General features: G+C 43.2%; 2 protein-coding genes across 3 annotated transcripts in view; both read right to left on the reverse strand.

The window, feature by feature from the left end:
- Nucleotides 1–26,121, reverse strand: part of PTCD1 (pentatricopeptide repeat domain 1) — a 221,409-nt gene that overhangs the window by 107,160 nt on the left and 88,128 nt on the right. The window lies entirely within an intron of this gene.
- MYO1B (myosin IB) overlaps nt 1–26,121 on the reverse strand; it is a 127,048-nt gene that overhangs the window by 93,530 nt on the left and 7,397 nt on the right. The window contains exons 1-3 of one of the 2 annotated variants that reach the window (XM_075285250.1): nt 9,110–9,156; nt 6,327–6,467; nt 1,337–1,452 (exon numbers count right to left, since the gene is read on the reverse strand). In XM_075285250.1, the coding sequence (XP_075141351.1) occupies nt 1,337–1,452; nt 6,327–6,467; nt 9,110–9,112 (260 nt within the window). In that variant the 5' untranslated portion in view covers nt 9,113–9,156. Of the gene's footprint in view, nt 1–1,336; nt 1,453–6,326; nt 6,468–9,109; nt 9,157–26,121 lie in introns of those variants that run through there. The other variant, XM_075285248.1, reaches the window with a different exon arrangement.

Here is a 26,121-nt window from a genome sequence, read left to right on the forward strand (position 1 = left end):
TGAGGGACCACTCTACAAGTTGCAGTATACATATATACCAATCCGCTCAGCATTTCTACTCAATACTATTTCACTTGCAGATCTTTTCTGAATTATGATTAATACACATACTGCTGAACCTAGTTGCTTGACTGTAGACAAAGGCTTGTATTCCGCAGGGACAAAGCCTCCTTGTGTCACAGATCGCACAATCTAATTTTTGGTGCATGGAGCATTGTAAGAAACTACCAAAAAGGAAAGTGAATATGCTGAATTGGTATAATTTGGGAGCAGCATGTCACATTCTGTCAGCGGTTACACAATCCAGTGCGTGTGGCTTGGTGCCACTGTCCGAAAGGCCAATGCTCTGCTCAGATGCTGCAATAACTGAATGTCAAGTGCTTACATTCCAGAGACGAATGACTACAGCAAATGCTATGTTGACTCTTAAAATTGAAAATATGGATAAGTACAGTCATAGTGTAAAACAAATATGAAGTCCTGGAATGAACATTTAAATTCCTCTTATTGTTTTATCACAAGATATTTTATCAGCCCACAGAGCAACAATTAGAAATGAAAATAACGAAAAAATGTAATATTTCTATCATTTCACAGCACTACAGTCACTGTCCCATATCCGGCTCACAATCTAAATTATATGTAAAATATATATATATATATATATATATGCCTCCTACAAATTTAGTAATTCATTGAGAATTGGGTGTTACCAGTTGTTTTTGTAACCCTACACGGACTGACATCAGACAATCAGTGTAAGACTCCATAGTGACACACCAGGGTAACAACTAAATGTCAAGTTACTCCAATACATTTAGAAGGAGTAACAGAAGAATAACTTTGTTTTCAACAGTCCCAGCAATTGCAGCGATAGCCCTACAAACTGATTTGATTTGGGTCACAATTGCTGGAATCAGTTGGTAATTTTGCACTAAAAGTAACTCAGTGACTTGAGTAACCCTAACCATAAGTGATCTATTACAGTGGACAGCTTACAGTGATCATTGGCTTGATAAGAGGCTATTTTCAGTAATTTAAAGTAGGAGACTGGCTAAGTATCAAATTTTACTACATACCTGGTCACCAATTTGAGGTTCTTAAGAAATGGATCCCAGAATCTCAGATTTGCAGCAATCCAAAAATTTTGGGAAATCTGATTTGACACAAATTGTATTTATGCAGATTTACTCAACTTCTTAGGATAGGTTTTTGTTATCCACTTGAATGTTAAATTTGGTATGTAAGCACTTCGTATCAGAGCCATTTTATGTAACTGGCAAAACAGAAATAAGAAGCTGTATATCTCAAAGATGGGAAAAACATAAATACTCACATATGTGGACTCAGTTCATAAAAGTTACGATTCCTGTATTCTTCCACTTTGTCCGGTGTGTAAATGGGTAGTGACCTATAGGGGTTTACAGATATAACCACACTTCCTATGTAGGTCTGTAAGTAAAGAAATACATTTGATTATTACATGCATAACAAAGTAAAGTTCAAATTAAACAGATAGTTATACAGATTATATTTAAAAAAATGAAAAAAATCATATCTATGTGACTGATCTTGTGGTCCGCCTCTTCTGTGCAATGTCAATGTATATTACTTATATTTTCATAACACAACGGACAAACCTTAGATACCCAGTAATATAAAGCACAAGCTACAGAGTCATGGATACATGGCTGCATGGGCAATACACCTGGGGTCATGGATGGCTTAAAGGGGTACTATGGAATTTTATAACAGTGATGCTGACCTATCCCCAAATGCTTCTTCAACTAGATGCATGGTAATAATACATTGGATCCATTTATAGCACATTCTTAACTTTCCACCTAGAGAAATGCAGCATTAGATTGATAGCATTAGAGTCATATTCTATGTACAGTAGTCATGCAATTTCATTCAAAACAGGGTAGCATGACGTTTGTATTACAGGAATATGGTACACCTTAAAAATAACCCGTTTTTCATGTTTTGTAACAATGAGAGGAGGAACAACAGTACCTCTTCCTTTATAAAGATGGTAAAGGTTCACATATGACTATCATTTTGCACATGCACCTTAATAGCTCTTTATAAGTGCTGGTCTGGTCTTCTAATTATGAAACTAGAGCAATGAAGTTAAATTCCTTGACTTTATTATGTTTTGGCATCTATTCTCCTACAAGTTAATATAGGACCTGGCATACTTCCCACGTTCATTACACCAATTTACAAGTGTAGGCATTTCCGAGACAGTCACCAATGTGCAACACAAAACACTCTTGTAAGATTAAAAAGCTACAACAACAAAATAAATAAAAAAAACCCTGCTCTAATATTAGGCCTCACACAATTCCAGGCCATATGAATGTCCACATGTAGGGCAGTTGTCAGCATGATAACTTCTGGACAGGTCATGCCCAAAGACACTTAAATAAAAACACACACACACACACACACACCATTGACACATTGGGCCATATTTATCAATACAGTCAATCTATACAGTCTTAAATTTAGAATAAATCATTCTGACCCTGGTCATTGTGACCTCAAAGTGTGACTAAGTGTGCAGATCAGCATTAGGCCAGAATGTAATACTGTCATCCAGCATCCATAATTCTCATCTAACCCTGTCTCCCATCTTCATTCCACAGGTATGTTTCTGCCATCTGGACCCTGCATCTAAATCCATTCCTGCTTCAACCACAACTCCACGGACCACAATGAAGACTGCATATTTAACATTAGCGCAGTCTTCATTGTGGTCCGATCTTAGACTCCGCCTCGTCAAAGACGAGCGTCCTGCAGAACCAGCGTTGATTGGTTGAATACTATACACTGTATAACATTCATCCAATCAACGCTGGTTCTGCAGGAGGGATGCTGGGGATTGCTACTCAAAGGTAAAATACTATCCTGCGGGTCTATCATTCTCTCCACGCCGTGTCCTGCTCTGCACAGTTCTTTCTCTGTATGTGGGCCCGGAATCCTTCTGCTTTGCTTTTACTCATCCAGCGCTCGGGTACTAAGGCTAGTTTTGACGGTCTCTAGTCAATAATTGAGCATCTTCTGTGCTCTCCTGGTAATATACAGAAACCACATCCGGCTGTCACGATTGTGTTTAGGCCCAAGCAACAGAATATAGAATGCAGCGTGCACCTCTAAGGAAATGGGGAAGAAAACTCTCCCTGGCGCTACAACAGCTGACTAGGCTCTGCCTGAGGGTGATGGTCGGCTGTTCCCAAGCTAAGCTTGGCCCCGACAACTTCTGGCTCTTCTGGCACACCATGTAACTTAACAAATCTGTGGTCTATGATGGGTCTTGTGTGATGCCCCTGAAGCTCAATATCAGCTGGGTTTCCTTGGAAAATTACAAAATTGCCGGGCTTGCTTTTTTCCTCTCTCTCTCAACTAAAGGATAAATGTTAATGTACATACTGTAAATGTAAATATATCTCCATTTCTAAAACATATAATTACCTAGCCATACAATATGACAGGTCTCATATGAGGGAAATATATTACAGTGTAATAACCGTATATCTTAAGTATATTAGACTATATCCATCATGTATAAACATACAATATACATATGCTATGGCAACCAGTGAGTACGAAGCATGAATAGCTTCTTCTGTCTTAGAGAGGAGACAGACTCCATCCCTTACAGACCCCATCCCCATATTACACATCTCCAGCTGGTCTGCGTGAGGTCCAATAGAGGTCTCAATTTTATTTTTATTTTTGTGCTGTATGGGCCAATCCCACAATGTAAGATTCCCCATATTTTGTTTGCACTAGTGGGATGTTCCAGCATAGTTCACATGTACTGTACTTCTGTGAATAATCTACATATCTATCCATATGAAGTATTTGGACATGTTGGATATGTGCATCTTGACAATAATGGTTTTGATCTCCTCTAGAGATGTTATCTGTATAACATATACAACGGGAAATAAACCCACAGACATCCATTCATCCAAGTAAGGCCAAAAAAAATAAATAGCCTCTGACGGGCGGTATCCCTTGTGACTTATTTTTTCTTTTTTTTGCTATTCTTTACAGTGGCATCTATTTAAACATACAAACACATGCACACTGTATAAGAAAATAAAGACAGATAAGATGCAGTGTGACTTGTGACTATAGTAGCGCAAGACAAAACAATGTGATAACATTTCTATAATATCGTAATAATATAATATAGTATATAGTATAATAGTATATAGTATAATATAGTAGCCAGAAAATGTATACTGATTTAGACATCCATTAATGAATAATCCATAGAGCAGTCATATCGATTACTAAGTGACCATCTGAATGTTATCCTACAATAAATCAGATTATAAGATTATAGGTTCAAACACACACAAGACTAGAAAGAACAAGTGATATCTGAAGACTTGTTCGACCAGTTTAATAGAAAAATAGGATTTATAGCAAGATCCTTCGTCTTTCTATATATCATGTGTACATGGGATATGGACGTCAGAGGGAAATCCATACTAGACCCATGAGCCATACTGGCAAGTCGACATGCATCAGAGCCCATCTATTTATTACAAGTGTGGCCATTTATTTGCGTAGCTGTAACCTTCCCAGACAATAAGTAACAAATGTTGGGGTGCGGTACCTCTCCCCCCCATCTGTGACAAAGAACCCTTTCCTCAGTTAAAATGAACAGCCATTTACCCCTGCCCCTAATCGTCAGAGTCATGGTTTTCAAGGCCCCCTCCCTTTCGCAGGTAGTATGCAAAAGAAAAAATAGACTGCAGCGTGCTGTATATAGTTTAGTAAATAGGTATAGTGAGGGACAATCCCAATATGTTAGCTGCTCTCACCTGGTCGGGTTGTGAGGGATCACAACTGCCGTTAAGGTATTGGAACCGTTTACTAGGGGGTTCCTCCCTGAGGGTATTGCAAGCTGCAGCGTCCAATCACCAGTGGTGTTGAGATATGTACGAAGCACCATCAACAAAGGACTGCGCTTAACCCGTTAGAGTTTGGATAACTGCATACAAATTTATTGAAGTTCACACACTACGCGTTTCGGGTCACATGACCCTTTCTCAAGTGTATAAGAACTTTCAGCCGGCAGAAGGAGTTCTTATACACTTGAGAAAGGGTCAAGTGACCTGAAACGCGTTGTGTGTGAACCTCAATAAATTTGTATGCAGTTATCCAAACTCTAACGGGTTAAGCGCAGTCCTTTGTTGATGGTCCTTGGTACATTTCCCAGGTAGTAGTCACAGCAGTCCCCTGCCCTTCCCACACAGTACTCACAACAGCACAAATTCACAATAGTCAGGAACAACAAGCCTCCCCCAGTCCTCCTCCCAGTATTCACAGTATCTACCAGCTCTCCACCTATTGGTCATACCAGTCCCTTTGCCCTGTAAATATTACTCATGCCAAACTCCATTTATTTCCAACATTCGCCTTTAATGGTCTGTTTGTGCCTATGCAGGAGGAGATGGAGCGGAATGCTTTATATGACAGCATGTGGCTACATACTACTGCTCCCTAGTAATAGCACCCACCTGCCATACACAAACTGAGCGGAAAGCAAAACGTAGTCTCTAGGGTAGCCTTTCTATTCAGGGTGGTCATCTACATTTGTCCCTAGGATGATGACAGATTTCTTATTCGTTGGATGTAGAATTTGTGTCACAACCATAAACCTTAAAGGGCACTAGGGAATTCCTTTTCTCCCCTCTTTATATTTGTGTTTAGGTTGTATTTTAAAACGGATCATTTCTCCATGTGGTCCAGTACTGTAAAATACTAATCCCATTCTGGTCAAGGGTCCTTCAATTTTTTAAAGGGCTTTTATCACCATAGGAAGTGTTGGCACATCTCTAGACAAACGCTGAAGCCATTTCACAGAAATACTGTAGGTCTTGCATCCCCATACGCAGAAGGTGACTCGCAGCACTGCAGTGCAGGGGAGAGGACCATAGACCATAGAAAGTTTTTCCTAGCTGGGGTGGCATTTAGACTTTGAAGTCTAATCATAGTTATTTGAGAGCCAGTAGGGGATGCCACCAGGGTGCATTTAAATAATTGTTGTATGTGTCCACCAAATTACAGTGCCGCTCCCATTTTCAACACTCATTTATACAAGTTAAAGGAACAGTCTAGAAAATAGTACCCTGCTACCAGAACGCCGATGATTTTATTGTCATATAAGCAATACTAGGGTCTGGAATACAACTCCAACCAAGGGCAACATCTGCATAGAGTCTACTATGTTTGCATAGTGTCCTTCAAACCGTCCCATATTACATAGAATAGTAAAAAAAAAAAAAAATTCATGTACTTACATAAATTTCACTGTGATCAAAACGTTTTTTGAGATTATTGATGAAGGACTCTTCATTAAGTGGTTCTAAAAGAACCATATCCCCTACACCTATCATGTTGTCCAGGAGTGAGGTCTTACCCTCTATTTTGGCCATGGTGCCCTAGAAGACAAAAAAAAAGCAACAGTTATACATTAAACAATTTCACATCATCACAGTGGTATGGTCACCAAGACACGCGAGTGGCCAAACTGAACAGACTACTGCTTTAACACCCAAATACTGTATTGATTAGAAATTATTCTGTAAGATCAGAACAAGTCAGCAAAGCTTGGAGAAGACAATAAATTGCTGGATATCACTGGGAGCCGCTTATCTCCACGAGAAGAAACGAGTTGGTAATGTTGAAATCCAATTGCCCCATCCTTTACTCCCCTGACATCTGCCATTGGGTAAGGTGGGGAGAGTCTGGAGAGCCCTTACACATTAGATAGTCAGACACTTGCTGTGTTCAGGCAATATGCATCTACACACACTAATAGAAAAACCTTTATAACACTTTGTATACAATTTACAAATGAGCATGTTCTGCATTTCCTGGACGGTCACTCTTATGCTGATACACAAGTACAAAAAAATGAATTATTTTACATTACCTGCAAAGTGGATAGGATTATAACTAATCCCATCTACACATTGCAAAAAATAAAAAAAAGTAGTAGAAATGCTGACTAAGGGACCATTCAGTCAATGGGAGGCTTTTTTTTCAGCGCTGAAATTCAGCACCAAATTCAGCACCATTTTCCTCCGTGTGAATGGACCCGGCTAGTTCACACGTAAATTACGTGTGGCTTATTTTGGTCCTGAAAAAACGCTTCCAAATTAGGAAGCATTTTTGGACCTTGCCGCACTTTTTGGTGCTTTTTTTGGAGTGTTTTTTTGTAAAAACCGCTTCAATAAATGCCAGACGGTTTTCCCCTCCCATAAAGTGAATGGGCCGCAAAAAAAGCTTTGTGTTTTTTTCCGCGCAGTTTTTTTTTAAAAAAAACGCAATGCTTTTTTTATGCCAAAAAACTCACGGAAAAAAATGCATGTATTTTTGCCTCCCATTCACTTCTACTGCTTTCTTCAGGCGGAAAACGCCTAAAGAAAGGTCATGTCACTTCTTTTTTCTGCTAGCGGCGAAAAACTGGTAGCAGAAAAAAAAAAAGCTAGCGGTCTACATAGACCACTATTGTAATGAGGGGGATTTTCAGGCCTCTTTGCCCTTGTGTGAACTAGCCCTTAAGAGGGCATTCAGACTACCGTTGGTGACCGTCAAGTGGTGTCTGTTGTTATTGTCCACTATAAGATTTTAGCAATGGACATTAGCTGAATCGTTAGAAATCTGTTATAATTTCCATTCTTTTCAATGGCAAAGATCTTGTGTCCGTTAATGTCCGTTAACACCCAATCTGAGGAAGATTGTTTCATGGCGGATGTCAAGCATCTGTTATTTTTTAACATTAAAGTCTATGGGAAACGGAAAGGTGTCAGTTAGTGTTGGGGGTTTTTTTTTACAGTTTTTTTCTGTGCATGCTCGGAAAGCAGAAAAAAAAGGGACAGTAAAAACTGATGCTAATGTGTCCGTTTTTTTAATTGATCCATTAAATGGAGCAGTTAAATAAAATGACACTAACAGTTAATGTCCGTTATTGTCTTTTATGATAGGTGTCTGGGTTTTTTGTTTGTTTGTTTGTTTGTTTTTTAAACAGACACTATCATAATGAAATCCAACAGTAGTGTGAACCCGATTTATCAAATAGCATCAGACACTGATAAATCTAGTGCAGTTTAAGATATTTACCCCAAGTCTGCACTTTTAGCTTAGTGGGGCAGATTTAACAACTAAACTGTCCCCCTGATCATTTTGTACAAATAATATTTATCGGACTGCCATATCATGGCTGTCCATAATCTAATGTACATGGCCAGTTTAAGAGCGCAGACATGAGCTGCCCTGTGCCATCAGTCTTGGAGCTGTGATTCCACAGTGAAGTTGGCACAGTAAATAGTGGCATTTCCAGCTGAACTTAGTGAAATCTGACAAAAAATCATCAGCATTCAGGTCTCTGTTCTCCTAATCACTGGTTGGTGGTCAACCCCTTTAATCAAATTAGGTATCGTATTCCTGAGACAACATCTCTGCATGCTGAAAAAAAAATACCGAAAAAAAAAAACCAAAAAAACTTTCAAATGATAACTGATATAGCACAAAGCTGGCCTTCAGGTCACTCACCTACTAAGAGCAAAAGTGCAAAATAAGCAGGTGACCCTGAGGCCAATGGGTAAACATCTGCTAGCATTTCCAACAGCACAATTAATACAATGCATCTAATGTATTTTTGCAAAAACTTCAATGCACCTCCAGGTTATACTTATTTCATGCAACATCTTGACATATACATTATAAAAGAGTTGGAAAGAAACAGTAAAATATCATAGTTCACATTTTTTTATACATAATAACTCTTTTAATACCCACATACTGTATACACTAATTATTTTTATTACCTTGACTATTATACTATAGTAACACATTTAAAGGTTTTATGTGATACAATTAACCCACTGAGTCATAACCTGGCTTCATCAGGTTTATGTCAAATGGAAAGGAAGAAGATGATGACACCAAAAGATGACACATACCCTGTTTCTAAAGTTAAAGGGGACACTCTTTTATGACATTCCACAGCTAATACTACATATAAAAGTTATAGGCTATGAAAACACCTTTTTGGCTAATTATATGAGAATTTTCTCACCATTCATGTTGGCAAGTATTCCGACGGTCTCCTACTACCAGAAAGCGGTGTGCACAGTTAAAGCTCAGATGTTAGTTCTGAAATAGTTTTGCAGAGTTACTCAATTTTTATGTAGATTTGTCTACCTTTGACCACCACCACATGGCAGGCAGCCATGAGTACAAAATCTAATTCTAACTAGGAGGGATCGGCATTAAAAAAAAAGTCAAATTCCCAGTGAAATAATGTATTAAAAAATAATCAAAACAGAATATTGGACCTTATCTACTTAGAGGCACAATAACATACATTTACATAATAGAATTAATTGTGTTAAAAGGTATATCCCACCATAAAATGCACACTTAATCAATGATCATAACATGTGAATGATGTTTGCCATTTAAACGTTCTTGGGGAAAAATATATATATTACATTACTATTATTATTACTATCACTATATTATTATTACACGATTGGCGCAGATTCTACCCCATAGAATAACGGTAACATTTATACTATACTAGCAGAAGGATCCAGCTTTGCATGGGTATATTTCATGTATTGTTTATGTAGTGGTCCCATAAGAATTGGCCCTGGTCTATTATGTATGTCGTATAAGTAAGTTTCAATTTATAAGAATGCTGATATCCAGTATGGCAATCCATTATAGGTACAGTTGATTTATGGCTGTGTTTTTCTGGAAACTTGGTAAATTAAATATGAAGTTATATTGGCTGATAAACGTCATAGGACTGAATATTTAAGGACCTGTGAACTGCTATTGACTAATACAGGTCATAAATAGCTTGGTTGATATGGAAACCTGGTGTAAAGCTGTGTGTATGTCATGACTGCAGAACCTGCAAGTTTCCATCGGTCCATAAGTGTCATATGATTATATGAATCTCAATTTGGATATGAGTGAAAAACCTGTGATTGGTTGTTATGGATACCTGGAGTAAAGCTGTGTGTATGTGACTTTGTGTAACAATGTCATCCACAGTGTCCTGCCTGTTTAAAGCTGACCTACAGCAGTGAAGAAAAATGGCTGGGTTGTTATGGAAACCTGGAGTAAAGCTCTGATGTGTGACGGACTGTGGTGAGCTGTGTATCTAATCCTCTGATGTACGATACTGTGTGCTGAACTGTGTATCTAATCCTCTATGTGTTACTGTGTGTTGAGCTGTGTATCTAATCCTCTGATGTGTGTATCTCAGTTTGGATATCAGTATTGGATACACCTGGAGTAATGCTATGTGCATGTGGAGTGATACGTAATATGTAACTACTGTGTGTATGGCAGTTGGAATATCAGTGAAAGACTTGTAGGTTTGTATTTGCTAATCCATGTCAATGTTTTGGGAATACTGTATCTCAGGAACGGTACGTCTGAGAGAGTTGAGACATGGCCTAAAACGTTCCCAGACACCCAATGTATCTGTGTGCCAAATTTGGTGAAGATCAGTCAAGTTGTTTGGTTGCGCATAAAGAACAGACAGACAGAAACTCATTTTTATATATATAAGAGATATTTACAAGGAAAGATGATATTTTTTTATATTGAGCAGCACATGGTATGCCATCTTGAATTTTGTGATCTTGCCATAAAGTTTGCTGTACATATAGCACTGTAATAATAATCAGAAAGTGAAACAAAGTGTTAGGGGGTGTATGGGAACAAGACAGATTCACATTCACAGCAACCATTTTTCCCCCACTGGTCTAATAAGTCTTTAGCATTACACAAGCTGGCAAAATTTTTTGCAGCAACAGTTGAAGTAAACACTCCTAAAGTCATATACAACTTCCTTAATCAATGAATTCCAAAATGCGTCACTAAATCCAATAGTTACATTCTGCTAAACCATATAGTAAACACGTTAATGAAATTCACCATTTCCTTTATGGTCTACATCTGGCAGCCATTCCAAACACCGGCATGTTTACGTTCCTCCTTAAACCCATTCAGTGCCTGTTTGACATATACACACAAAGTTTTCTTCACTGCACGTATATAAAGAAACTTCTGAGTCCTCATGAGGTCATTACTCATACAATAATACAGCTGAAGCAGTAAGGCCAGGTTCACATCTGCATTGGAGTCTACGTAGGACTAAAGGTGGTTCTACAAGATGTTGGTTTGTGCGGTTTAGTTTTTTTCACCCATGGCTTTTCCATTTTGGCTTCATTTTTGTTACATAATGAAATGGTGAAATCTGTTTGGTCTTGTTTTTCTAGCCAAGGTTGCATTTTCCTCATTTTACGACCTTCTAAAGGATATTAATCATTTTATTGCAGCCACTTCATTGTGGCCCAACTACTAGAAACTCCACCACTATTTATCCTTAGGATAGACTTCCAGAGTTGTCTGGATTAACTGATAAACGGGGTTAAAGGGGCTCTATCAGCATAAATTATGCTGTATGAGCCCCACATATGCGTGAATAGCCTTTAAAAAGGCTTTTCAGGCACCACTAATCTTATTTTAAACCCCCCTCCCGTTTTAAAATAAAACTATAAAAACATATATGTAAATGATACCTTAGCATGCACGCTGGGCAGTCGTGCACGATCCGACGTCATCTTCTGGCACACCTTCCTCTTCTTTCTTCTTCTTTCGGCGACACCCTCCGGTCCTGGCTCTTCCCCGGCTTCATCGTCGTCTTCTTCCTGCGGTTCAAATCCGATTGGTTCAAATCCAGCGTGTGTGCAGTGGCGCTCCCTCCAGAGTTCCTGCACACGCTGCAGCACCATTTTTCTCAATGGCAGTGCGCATGTGCCGGATTTCATCCAATCGGATTTGAACCGCCGGAAGAAGACGACGATGAAGCCGGGAAAGAGCCAGGACCGAAGAAGAAAAAAAGAAGAGGAAGGCGTGCCAGAAGATGACGTCGGATTGTACACGACTGCCCAGCTTGAACGATAGGTATGATTTACATATTTGTTTTTATAGTTTTATTTTAAAACGAGAGAGGGGTTTAAAATAAGATTAGCAGTGCCTGAATATCCTTTTTAAAGGCTATTCACACATATGTGGGGCTCATACAGCATATTTTTGCTGATAGAGCCCCTTTAAATCTGCAGGTTTATAAGTATCATATATTCTGCATTATGAACATTCATTTATTTAGAAAACAAATATCATGCAGTAACGCATTGTGGCGGAAAGTGGAAAGAGCAAACTTGTACTAGAGCCTCAAAATTATTATTCCCCCTACGCCCAAACAGCAGCACAAGATGGGGTATTCCTGCCCCTGTGTACTGTTAGGACAGGTGGAACTTTTATTAAACTAACAAGTTGCCCTCCCATAAAGGCCCAGGAGACCTCCCCCTCCCTGTGTTTTTTTCTGTCCTGTTACCAGGACAGGTGGAGGGAGAGGTCTCCTCTCCCATCTGAATTGGGTGGGCCTCCGCTCCCCCTTGGGACTTACCTGGGGGTAGTGGGGGTCACCTTCTTAGGAAGTGCAGCTTCTGGTCCCGCGTCGTCGTCACCATTCTGCGCTCCGGCGCCGCTCCCAGCCGCCTAGGAACATAGTTTCCTTTGGGCGGAGGGGGGAACCTGCCGGCGCCTCTGTTGTTCCGGCCACGGACACTGTGTGTGCGCCGCGGCCTTCCGGCTCTACCGCGCAGGCGCGGGAGCCGCTTTGCGCATGCGCGCAGATCCCGTTTCGTGGCCCGTACCGCGCATGCGCGGCCCTCCGTCCGGCGCATGCGTACCAGTGAGCCGAGGCGCCGGACGGAGATTTTTTTAATTACGGGTAGGGGCTTGTGAGGGGAAAGGTTTTCCCCACCTAGGGAAGCCAGAAAGGCTTCCTTTTTTGGCTAGGATTGCCCAGTGTGCCCCCTGAGTTATTTAGTTAGGCTATTTAAAGCTGCTGGCCCAATTTAGTTTGCCTGTCAGCTCTTGCTAACAGGTTGCTACTGCTTGGGCAACCAGAAGGCAGCTAAGCAAACCTTTGTGAAAGGATTTCTGAAAAGATTAAGATGTCGTCTTCCTCCTCTGTACCTGAAAACCCTAAGAGGAAGGCTACCGCCAAGCGACGCCACCTAGCCTGCATTAAGTGCGAGGTGCCCCTTCCGGACGGCTATGCATACCAGTGCTGCCGTGGGTGCCGTGGGCCCCCGTCAGAGGACACGTCCGTCCGAGATGTTGTTGGCTGGGTGAGGGAGTTTGTGGAGGAGTCAATGAGGGAGATGAAAGTTTCTATCTCCCAATTATCAAAGAAACCTCGTTTGGAGTCATCCCCTCCTTCTCTCCCCCCTATGGAAACTCTACAGATCCTAGATGAGATCTCCTCTGAAGAGGACATCTTGGAACCAGTTAAACCGGTCTTTGCTATAGAGAGGATGCCCAAATTGCTAAAAATTGTACGGGCCAAGGAAGTGGGAGAGCCTACTGAGGAGACTCCATCTACCTCCCTTAAGTCTTTCCAGGCCTACTCGGAAATGGTTAAGAGGATGGAAGCGGAATGGAGGTTTCCGGAACGTCCATTTAACGCTTCCAGGCGTTTCAGGGCACTGTTTCCCCTAGCAGAAGCCCAGTCCAGCTCTTGGGGCCCTCCGCCTAAGGTAGATATAGCGGTCTCTAAACTATCTAAGCGCACCGTGGTACCAGCGGAGGATGGTTCGAACCTCCAGGATGTGATGGACCGCAGGGCGGAGGGGTCCCTTAGGCGCATCTATGCCTCCTCTGCAGCGCAGGCCTCAGTAGGCATTGCGGCCAGTGAGGTAGTCACCAGGCTACGGGCTGAAGTCTCAAACCTCGAGAGAGACATCGACTCAGGGGTCCACAGAGACGATCTGCTGACAGCCATGACAAGTATTACTCTAATGTCTGACCCCTGGGCAGAAAGGAACTTATCCAGGTTGTCAGCGGTGCACATCAAGGGCCATCTCAATGTCCTGGCGGATCAGCTAAGCAGGGGCCTAGTAACAACGGCCGAGTGGTCTCTGAGCCAGGAAGTCTTCCAACAACTCACCAGGATGTGGGGTCTCCCCGAGGTGGATCTGATGGCCACCCAACACAACTCCAAGGTGGGAGTCTTTTGCTCCCTGTATCGGGACAGCAATCCCTTGGCGATCGATGCCCTGTCAATACCCTGGAGCTTCAAACTAGTATACGTTTTTCCTCCGATTCCGATGATTCCCAGGGTATTGGCAAAACTCAGGCAGGACCAGACGTCGGCCATTGTCATCATGCCGTTCTGGCCGAAAAGGGCATGGTTTACCCACCTCATGTTAATGAGTCGAGGGACATACTGGAGGCTTCCGCGTGTCCAAAACCTGGTAACTCTAAACAGTCAGCTCTGCCAGGATCTGGACAGGTTCAACCTCACTGCCTGGAGGTTGACCGCACCGTACGTGGAGACAGAGGATTGTCCCAGGCCGTCTTAAGGACATTGGCCCACTCTAGAGCGGATTCAACCAATCGCAGTTACCAGAGGATTGCTCAGGTATTTATGGACTGGGGGGCCAGAAGGCAATGCGATACATCATCCATTGAGGCAGTTCTGGAATTCTTACAGGAAGGATTGGACAAGGGTTTGTCCCCAGCCACTCTAAGGGTGCATGTCTCGGCACTATCCGCTCTATTAGGGACCAGATTGTCGCAGAATCCTCTCATAAGGCAATTCCAAAGAGGGGCCTCTAGGCTCCGACCCCCGGTACGGCCCCCGGCTCCCCAGTGGGACCTAGCTGCGGTCCTACAAGGGCTATGTGCCCCGCCATTTGAACCCCTGACAGAGGTAGAGTTCAAATACCTCTCATGGAAGGTAACCTTTCTGCTGGCAATCACATCGGCGAAGCGAGTAGGGGAGCTTCAGGCCCTGGCGGCCTCGGAACCATATACAACCTTCTTTCCGGACAGAGTCCAGCTCAGATTTATCCAAGGATTTCTGCCAAAGGTTCCCACGATGGAAAATATTAACCAAACAATAACCTTACCAACATTTTTCCCCTCTCCCTCCTCCGAATGGGAGGAGAGAATGCACAACCTGGACCTTGTGCGAACACTGCGGATTTATCTAGATCGGACACGCCTATTCCGCAGAGCAGATAACTTGCTCATTAATTTTTTGGGTCACAATAGGGGAAGTAAGGCATCTAAGGCCACACTATCGAGGTGGATTAAAGAAGCTATTTCAGGGGCCCTGCAGGCACAAGGTCTGCCGGTCCCGGAATTTTTGCGAGCCCATGCTACTAGGGCAGTAGCCGCGTCTTGGGCAGAGAGACAATCTCTCTCGGTGGACCAAATCTGTGCGGCTGCATCTTGGTCCTCACATTTAACCTTTGCAAGGCACTACAGACTGGACTTGCACACCACCAAAGCAAAATCCTTTGGTTACTTTATCCTGTCTTCAGCTTGCCAGGATCGCCCTCCCTAGAAGGGGTATTACTCGTTAAATCCCCATCTTGTGCTGCTGTTTGGGCGTAGGGGGAATGGAAGATTATGTAGATAATCTGTTTTCCCTTAGCCCAAACAGCAGCACAAAGCTCCCTCCCTTTGACTTATGTTGGTTATACACGGCTATATTCTGTATGATGCTTGGAGACTAACACAGGGAGGGGGAGGTCTCCTGGGCCTTTATGGGAGGGCAACTTGTTAGTTTAATAAAAGTTCCACCTGTCCTAACAGTACACAGGGGCAGGAATACCCCATCTTGTGCTGCTGTTTGGGCTAAGGGAAAACAGATTATCTACATAATCTTCCATTCTATTGGTCCATTGTATGCAACAAGGCTATGGCTCACATTTTTCAAGGTAGATGCACCTTAAAAGTGGCCAAAAATTGTGCCTCTAGTTGGCTGTGTGATGGAAATCTAGGTGGTCATGCCAGTGGTGCCCCCAGACCGCCAGATTTGCTATAACTCCCACTAGATGTGTAAGGTATATCTCAAATCTATGCCCAGGAGCGGCATTGGGGAAAGATGGGGGGAGGAAACTGTGCAATTGCCCGGGGGCCCCTGGGATCCGTAGTCATCAGTTCTGGCCATATGAATAACAGAAAGGGACCCAGCGTCATGTGCCGCAGGGCATCTTTCAACAAACATTTTTACTCACCTGTCCTAGGCATCAGGCGTCATCTTCTGGCATTGAGGATGTCACCAATGAGGCCCAATCACAGGCCTCAGCAGTATGTCCAGAATGTATGACGTCATCCGCAGAGAAGAGGAAGCCGATGGCGGGAACAGGGGAGCAGCGCAAGGAGGACCAGGAGAGGTAAGGCAAGGTGAGTATAAGTGTTAGTTATTTTATGAATTCAGTGCACGGTTGACTTTCTAGTGGTGTATAAAACCGCATGTGCCCGAGGACATGAAAGGTGTTCTTTCAGACTGGGGGAAAAAAAAACAACAACAACACACCCACACACCACAAAACAACCAACCAACCACATGCCAGTCTTAGTAAAAATTCCCCCTTCTATATATTGCAGTACACATTTTGAAGATGGAAATTTTGTACTATTTTTTAAACATATTGGAGAATTAAGACTGGAAATTCTTACGCCAGTCTTAATTGATTCGCCAACAGGTCAGAATTACTGACCAATTACAGTGGGGTACAAGGCTGAGATCTACCTTTGTCTTAATTGGGGAAAAAAATGCATGCCATTAGATGCCTCGATGTTAAAGCATTGAAGCTTAACCTGATGAACCTTTATCTTCAGTCAACTTTACTTAATGAGTAACCACAAAACAGGCTAAAACAGAATCAACAAGTCCATACATCAAACTTATTCCTTGTACATTTATGCATATAATGTTTTAATGGGTAAAGATCAACTTAGATGGAGCAAACATAACACTACATGATTATTAAGAAAAATCTTTTAAAACCTATAAAATATTTACAGGGCATATACCTAGACATAGATCTGCACATATGTTATGAAACAAAGGTTGAACCCACAGCAAGAAATTGACCTGCTATGAGTTCAAAACCCATAGTGCATGACTTTGCATTGCAGGTTTTTTGTTTTTAGCAGTGTATGGACTATAGTAGCTATGTCCATAAGGGTAAGCTGCAAAAACCAGGAAAGACTACCCATAAAGGTGCGCTTTGAGTCCCTTAGTAAGAAATGTCCATTACAAATGCCTGTCATCATGAAGACTGTCTCCCAGTTATGATTGACAGAACATTCTCGACTCATCGCCTACTCTCCTCTCACTCAAAATTGCATCAATGAATAAAATTTAAGACTGGATTTTACACTTCTCTCCCAGAAACAGAATGCTGTGTTCACTTTTTGACAGAAAATTTCAATGCCTTATTGCAATGCAAGATGCTGCTGTAGATTGTGAGAATCTAGAAAGAAATTCCAAACCTGCATCTGTGTACAAAACCATACCATGCGGTGAGGGTTAATAGATCATGCCCCTTGTAACAACAGGTGACCTATTGTTCCTGCTGTGGAGCTACAGATGGATCTGTTTGTGTAGCAGTCAATATGCAAGGGCTCATCCATACATACTGGTAAGCTAAAACACAGGCATAAAGTGGCATTGTAATCTTTAGAATGGCTGCCTGTAACACCCTTGTAGTGCAGTAAACAGCCTGCAGAGACAACCTTCTCTTTCTCTGTTCCTTACGCTGAGTTCACACCAGCTTCTGGTCTCCGTAATGAGGCTAATGAGGCTTCCTTCTTCTGCATGCAGAAGACGGAAACCTGAGACAGAGTCCGTTCGTGAGTGCCGGTGAGCGTTTCATGCTCTCCACGGCGAAACCGGGTTTTTTTTTAAACCAGACACAAAGTCCTGCATGTCCGACTCTGTGTCTGGTTAAAAAAAAAACGGTTTCGCTGCGGAGCACACAAAACGCTCACGCGCAAATGAATGGGTTTAAAAAATGCCTGCAGGTTTCCGTCTCCTGCCCAGTTTCGTGCAGGAAACGGAAACCTGCAGAACGGAGGCCAGGATGCAGATGTGAACTCGGCCTTACTTGAGAACCATGCCTAACAAGGAACAAACCTTTTTTTCCCACTACCATTCTCAGGCTAAGACTCTCCGCCTAAAAACGGTGCGGCGGAAATGCACTGCAATTATTTCCACAACAGTTTTCACAGAAACTCCCCAGAGTTTTCCACTGTGAATGTTCTATCCCTATTATATCTACATAGATAATGTCAGTGTATCCATAGGTATACCTGACATGCTGTGATTTACAAAAATGCAATGGTTTTGGAAATTGCAGCATTTCCGCTGCAGATATTTTCTGCAGTGTGTGAATGGGATTATCTAAAATCCCATCCACTTTGCAGGTACTGTAAAATGCAGCGGTCTTTGCCACAGTGTTTCCGCTGCAGGGGGCTTCGGCGTCAAATAGGAAAGTTTCTGGCATATAAATGGATTATTGTGTGTCTTTGTATATTTTGCTATGTTGTTTCAGGCTAAGGTCCCACGTTGCGGAAATGTAGCTTTTTTCGTTGCAGATTTTGTTGCGATTTTTTGAGCCAAAGCTAGGACTGGATTAAGCAGAAGGTAGAAGTATAAGAACTTTATATATCTCTACTAGAGATGAGCGAACAGTGTTCTATCGAACACATGTTCGATCGGATATCAGGGTGTTCGCCATGTTCGAATCGAATCGAACACCACGTGGTAAAGTGCGCCAAAATTCGATTCCCCTCCCACCTTCCCTGGCGCCTTTTTTGCACCAATAACAGCGCAGGGGAGGTGGGACAGGAACTACGACACTGGGGGCATTGAAAAAAATTGGAAAAAATCATTGGCTGCCGAAATCAGGTGACCTCCATTTTAGACGAATAGTGGATTTCAAATCCGGGTCATATGAGAATGTGAACTTTGTGACTATGAGACAGGGATAGCTGTACAGGCAGGGATAGCTAGGGATAACCTTTATTTAGGGGGGAATGTTATTAAAAATAACTTTTTGGGGCTCTATCGGGTGTGTAATTGTGATTTTTGTGAGATAAACTTTTTCCCATAGGGATGCATTGGCCAACGCTGATTGGCCGAATTCCGTACTCTGGCCAATCAGTGCTGGCCAATGCATTCTATTAGCTTGATGAAGCAGAGTGTGCACAAGGGTTCAAGCGCACCCTCGGCTCTGATGTAGCAGAGCCGAGGCTGCACAAGGGTTCAAGCGCACCCTCGGCTCTGATGTAGGAGAGCCGAGGGTGCACTTGAACCCTTGTGCACCCTCAGCTCTGCTACATCAGAGCCGAGGGTGCGCTTGAACCCTTGTGCACACTCTGCTTCATCAAGCTAATAGAATGCATTGGCCAGCGCTGATTGGCCAATGTATTCTATTAGCCTGATGAAGTAGAGCTGAATGTGTGTGCTAAGCACACACATTCAGCTCTACTTCATCGGGCTAATAGAATGCATTGGCCAGCGCTGATTGGCCAGAGTACGGAACTCGACCAATCAGCGCTGGCTCTGCTGGAGGAGGCGGAGTCTAAGATCGCTCCACACCAGTCTCCATTCAGGTCCGACCTTAGACTCCACCTCCTCCGGCAGAGCCAGCGCTGATTGGCCGAAGGCTGGCCAATGCATTCCTATGCGAATGCAGAGACTTAGCAGTGCTGAGTCAGTTTTGCTCAACTACACATCTGATGCACACTCGGCACTGCTACATCAGATGTAGCAATCTGATGTAGCAGAGCCGAGGGTGCACTAGAACCCCTGTGCAAACTCAGTTCACGCTAATAGAATGCATTGGCCAGCGCTGATTGGCCAATGCATTCTATTAGCCCGATGAAGTAGAGCTGAATGTGTGTGCTAAGCACACACATTCAGCACTGCTTCATCACGCCAATACAATGCATTAGCCAGTGCTGATTGGCCAGAGTACGGAATTCGGCCAATCAGCGCTGGCTCTGCTGGAGGAGGCGGAGTCTAAGGTCGGACCTGAATGGAGACTGGTGTGGAGCGATCTTAGACTCCGCCTCCTCCAGCAGAGCCAGCGCTGATTGGTCGAGTTCCGTACTCTGGCCAATCAGCGCTGGCCAATGCATTCTATTAGCCCGATGAAGTAGAGCTGAATGTGTGTGCTTAGCACACACATTCAGCTCTACTTCATCAGGCTAATAGAATACATTGGCCAATCAGCGCTGGCCAATGCATTCTATTAGCTTGATGAAGCAGAGTGTGCACAAGGGTTCAAGCGCACCCTCGGCTCTGATGTAGCAGAGCTGAGGGTGCACAAGGGTTCAAGTGCACCCTCGGCTCTCCTACATCAGAGCCGAGGGTGCGCTTGAACCCTTGTGCAGCCTCGGCTCTGCTACATCAGAGCCGAGGGTGCGCTTGAACCCTTGTGCACCCTCGGCTCTGCTACATCAGAGCCGAGGGTGCGCTTGAACCCTTGTGCACACTCTGCTTCATCAAGCTAATAGAATGCATTGGCCAGCACTGATTGGCCAGAGTACGGAATTCGGCCAATCAGCGCTGGCTCTGCTGGAGGAGGCGGAGTCTAAGATCGCTCCACACCAGTCTCCATTCAGGTCCGACCTTAGACTCCGCCTCCTCCAGCAGAGCCAGCGCTGATTGGCCGAATTCCGTACTCTGGCCAATCAGCACTGGCTAATGCATTGTATTGGCGTGATGAAGCAGTGCTGAATGAGTGTGCTTAGCACACACATTCAGCTCTACTTCATCGGGCTAATAGAATGCATTGGCCAATCAGCGCTGGCCAATGCATTCTATTAGCGTGAACTGAGTTTGCACAGGGGTTCTAGTGCACCCTCGGCTCTGCTACATCAGATTGCTACATCTGATGTAGCAGTGCCGAGTGTGCATCAGATGTGTAGTTGAGCAAAACTGACTCAGCACTGCTAAGTCTGCATTCGCATAGGAATGCATTGGCCAGCCTTCGGCCAATCAGCGCTGGCTCTGCCGGAGGAGGCGGAGTCTAAGGTCGGACCTGAATGGAGACTGGTGTGGAGCGATCTTAGACTCCGCCTCCTCCAGCAGAGCCAGCGCTGATTGGTCGAGTTCCGTACTCTGGCCAATCAGCGCTGGCCAATGCATTCTATTAGCCCGATGAAGTAGAGCTGAATGTGTGTGCTTAGCACACACATTCAGCTCTACTTCATCAGGCTAATAGAATACATTGGCCAATCAGCGCTGGCCAATGCATTCTATTAGCTTGATGAAGCAGAGTGTGCACAAGGGTTCAAGCACACCCTCGGCTCTGATGTAGCAGAGCTGAGGGTGCACAAGGGTTCAAGTGCACCCTCGGCTCTCCTACATCAGAGCCGAGGGTGCGCTTGAACCCTTGTGCAGCCTCGGCTCTGCTACATCAGAGCCGAGGGTGCGCTTGAACCCTTGTGCACACTCTGCTTCATCAAGCTAATAGAATGCATTGGCCAGCACTGATTGGCCAGAGTACGGAATTCGGCCAATCAGCGCTGGCTCTGCTGGAGGAGGCGGAGTCTAAGATCGCTCCACACCAGTCTCCATTCAGGTCCGACCTTAGACTCCGCCTCCTCCAGCAGAGCCAGCGCTGATTGGCCGAATTCCGTACTCTGGCCAATCAGCACTGGCTAATGCATTGTATTGGCGTGATGAAGCAGTGCTGAATGAGTGTGCTTAGCACACACATTCAGCTCTACTTCATCGGGCTAATAGAATGCATTGGCCAATCAGCGCTGGCCAATGCATTCTATTAGCGTGAACTGAGTTTGCACAGGGGTTCTAGTGCACCCTCGGCTCTGCTACATCAGATTGCTACATCTGATGTAGCAGTGCCGAGTGTGCATCAGATGTGTAGTTGAGCAAAACTGACTCAGCACTGCTAAGTCTGCATTCGCATAGGAATGCATTGGCCAGCCTTCGGCCAATCAGCGCTGGCTCTGCCGGAGGAGGCGGAGTCTAAGGTCGGACCTGAATGGAGACTGGTGTGGAGCAATCTTAGACTCCGCCTCCTCCAGCAGAGCCAGCGCTGATTGGCCGAATTCCGTACTCTGGCCAATCAGCACTGGCTAATGCATTGTATTGGCGTGATGAAGCAGTGCTGAATGTGTGTGCTTAGCACACACATTCAGCTCTACTTCATCGGGCTAATAGAATGCATTGGCCAGCGCTGATTGGCCGAATTCCGTACTCTGGCCAATCAGCACTGGCTAATGCATTGTATTGGCGTGATGAAGCAGTGCTGAATGTGTGTGCTTAGCACACACATTCAGCTCTACTTCATCGGGCTAATAGAATGCATTGGCCAATCAGCGCTGGCCAATGCATTCTATTAGCGTGAACTGAGTTTGCACAGGGGTTCTAGTGCACCCTCGGCTCTGCTACATCAGATTGCTACATCTGATGTAGCAGTGCCGAGTGTGCATCAGATGTGTAGTTGAGCAAAACTGACTCAGCACTGCTAAGTCTGCATTCGCATAGGAATGCATTGGCCAGCCTTCGGCCAATCAGCGCTGGCTCTGCCGGAGGAGGCGGAGTCTAAGGTCGGACCTGAATGGAGACTGGTGTGGAGCGATCTTAGACTCCGCCTCCTCCAGCAGAGCCAGCGCTGATTGGTCGAGTTCCGTACTCTGGCCAATCAGCACTGGCCAATGCATTTCTATGGGGAAAAGTTAGCTTGCGAAAATCGCAAACTGACAGGGATTTCCATGAAATAAAGTGACTTTTATGCCCCCAGACATGCTTCCCCTGCTGTCCCAGTGTCATTCCAGGGTGTTGGTATCATTTCCTGGGGTGTCATAGTGGACTTGGTGACCCTCCAGACACGAATTTGGGTTTCCCCCTTAACGAGTTTATGTTCCCCATAGACTATAATGGGGTTCGAAACCCATTCGAACACTCGAACATTGAGCGGCTGTTCGAATCGAATTTCGAACCTCGAACATTTTAGTGTTCGCTCATCTCTAATCTCTACCATTCTTCTAGTAACCATTCTTGGCTTTGGCTCAAAAAACCGCAACAAAATCTGCAACAAAAAAGCTGCATTTCCACAACGTGGGGCCTTAGCCTCATAGTTGAATATTGATCAATTCAAATACATCCAAAAACAACATCTGCATGGAGTTTGTTAGGGAATTTGAATTTAGACTAAGCCTTGCTTGGGACAGCGTACCAGTGTACATATACTGTATAATGTGCTGTGGAACAGGATGACGCTATACAAGTAAGAAAAATAAAACAGTAGCCAGTTTGCGCTTCCACTGCCCTGGTAAACCTGCCCATCTAGGCCTTAGCAGTAGAAATGCTGCACCGCAGCCACATCGACAAGTGAAAACATTTCCCAATATATAGAATCCACACAGCCGAAGAGAAGTTACCTCTTGATAGACATAAACATTTCAGCATTGTACAATGACTTGTTAGAATAGCAGTTTTTTGTGACATGTTTTATAAAAATTGTGATAAGCGATTTCCTGATGGAGATGGATTTACCAAAGCTATTTATCCCATAACTTCATGGTATCTAATATAGTCAATTTTCAAGAAAGATTGAGATTTTTAGGACTTTCTAAAATTAAAGGGAAAAGAAGGAGCTGGAATGTGAGATGTTAATTCTAGTGATCTCAGTAGAGATAAGCCATTGCCTGAGGTGTGTGGGGTTTCCCTTATTCCCACCAACAACACACGCACACCTGGCAGAGTCAAGCATTAATGCATGGGTGAGGCATTGTAGGACCGATTTGTGCAAATCATATCACAAATGACCATTGTGTAAGCCATACACATAAGACTAAGGGTGCATTCACACTGAGTAAACGCTAGCTTATTTTGTAGAGTAAAATTCCACTTGTAAATTTTGCTATCCCATTGACTTCAATGATATTTTTTTACAAGTGTAAAAATACGCCTGTAAAAAATACGCCTGTAAAAATACGCCTGTAAAAATACGCCTGTAAAATGTCATTGAAGTCAATGGGATAGCAAAATTTACAAGTGGAATTTTACTCTACAGAATAAGCTAGCGTTTACTCAGTGTGAATGCACCCTAAGGGTGCATTCACACTGAGTAAACGCTAGCTTATTTTGTAGAGTAAAATTACACTTGTAAATTTTGCTATCCCATTGACTTCAATGACATTTTACAGGCGTATTTTTACAGGCGTATTTTTTACTGGCGTATTTTTTACAGGCGTATTTTTACACTTGTAAAAAAATATCATTGAAGTCAATGGGATAGCAAAATTTACAAGTGTAATTTTACTCTACAAAATAAGCTAGCGTTTACTCAGTGTGAATGCACCCTAAGTGTGAAAAATGAATTACTTTGAGTGTAATATAACAAGGAATAATTGTCTAAAGGGAGTCCATCTGCAGGAAAAATTGGTACCTTGCAGGGCAGCTTCTACAATTTCTAAAGATGCACTGCTTTCTTGCATTGCTGCTCCATTATTATGAAAATCAGTGTTTTATTCTGACTCGGATTAGTTAAAAAAGGCTTTAGAGACATTTCTTCTCCTGCAGAGGCTTCACTCTCCTCTGTAGATAACTGCCTCTAACTGCAGACAGAGTGGAAGATCTCACTCAATTGGGAAGATGGGGGGGTGGACACAGTTAGGAGTGGTTATCTAGAGAGTACAGACCCAGCAATAGAAGAAGTGCCCCTAAGGCTAAAACCCCATGTTGTAGAAACACAGCTTTATTTGTTGCAGATTTTGTTGCCGTTTTTGAGACAAATCCAGGAGTGGATTGAGCAGAAGGTATCAGTACTTCATAATATATATTTATATATATATATATATCCCATTCCTTTTGTAACCATTCTTGGCTCTGGCGTTTCTGCAACGTGGGTCAAAAGAATTTGCACAAGAATGAAATCTTGATTTTCATGAAAATGGAGCTGCAATGCAGAATGAGACAAACATCATTGGAAAGTGCAGATACAGCCTGACAACATACGGTCATTAGTCTGATACAGTTTTTTGACAGACTACCTTTCAGCCAAATGAGGACACCCCATCACCCTCTGAAAAGAAGTTCGGTAATGGGGCCCTAGGTCAAATTCTTGGAAAAAATCTACATAATGACTACCATTAACTGACAGCATCTCGCTCTCATTACAGATGAAATTTGAGAAAGGGGATGGGAACGGCAAAAAAAAAAAAAAGCACTACACAGTTTTTTTAACATGAATGTACACACACATCCACTCAACTGCAAGCTTGGTGCAAGGTATGTAAGACCCAACTCCTACGGCTAATTTGTCTGGACTTCATCATGATAGGCTTGTTGACTGATGTACACCGGGCCAAGAATACTCTTATTTCTTTAAGAGATTCCAGTATTTGGTAAAAAGCTTCTGTGTAGGTTTCCTATAGCCGGACCCCCGGATGTTAATTGCTTTAGTCTAGAGATTATTGCCTGCAGATGTGTGATGGCTGATCGCCTATGCATTAACTTCAGGAAAAAGGACTTTTTGTGAAAGGTTTGGAAAGCCTAGTAGAGTTAAAAGACTTGTAATTCTTTGTTCTGTGTATCCATTTGCACCGCTTACATTCTACATGGGTTTTGATGTGACGTAATCCATAAAATTACATTTGTCCCAGACATAGAACTAAAGAAAGGAATTGCAGACAAACTGCATTACGTGAACTTTGGCCATAACTAGACTGCTGAGATGTTGATAGAATTTACCATCTGCTGTATTAGGAATAAGCAGTTACATTTTATTGCTCCTTGTACACTCCTGAAATTATTATAGCACTCATGTAGCATTATGGACATTTATAGAAATATGAAGTGACTATACCTGAGCTGCAATACCAAGCACAGACACGGTCTTAGTAAGTAGTGAATGGACCACAGCATTCGTCCAAATGCTTCCACTTTGTCAAACAGCTAGTTAGTTCGGAGGATAACTTTAGGGTAGTATCAGCTGCTAAAGCTACGTCTGTAATTCTGACTTCTAGTAGGGTTGCCTTGATAGTCATGGGGCAGATATACAAATTCTGTCTAATATTTAGACAGTGTACAACAGGTTATCTAAAGATATGCTACAGTGCATAACATATAATTTGGTGCTATTATGCTAGACATAGACACTGGTCTAACGTGTACAGATAACATTGCAGCAAAATTTTGGTGCAATTTTGTGGCATCTT

This window comes from Leptodactylus fuscus, chromosome 8, assembly GCF_031893055.1.
Source record: "Leptodactylus fuscus isolate aLepFus1 chromosome 8, aLepFus1.hap2, whole genome shotgun sequence".
In the NCBI taxonomy this organism is placed as follows: domain Eukaryota; kingdom Metazoa; phylum Chordata; class Amphibia; order Anura; family Leptodactylidae; genus Leptodactylus; species Leptodactylus fuscus.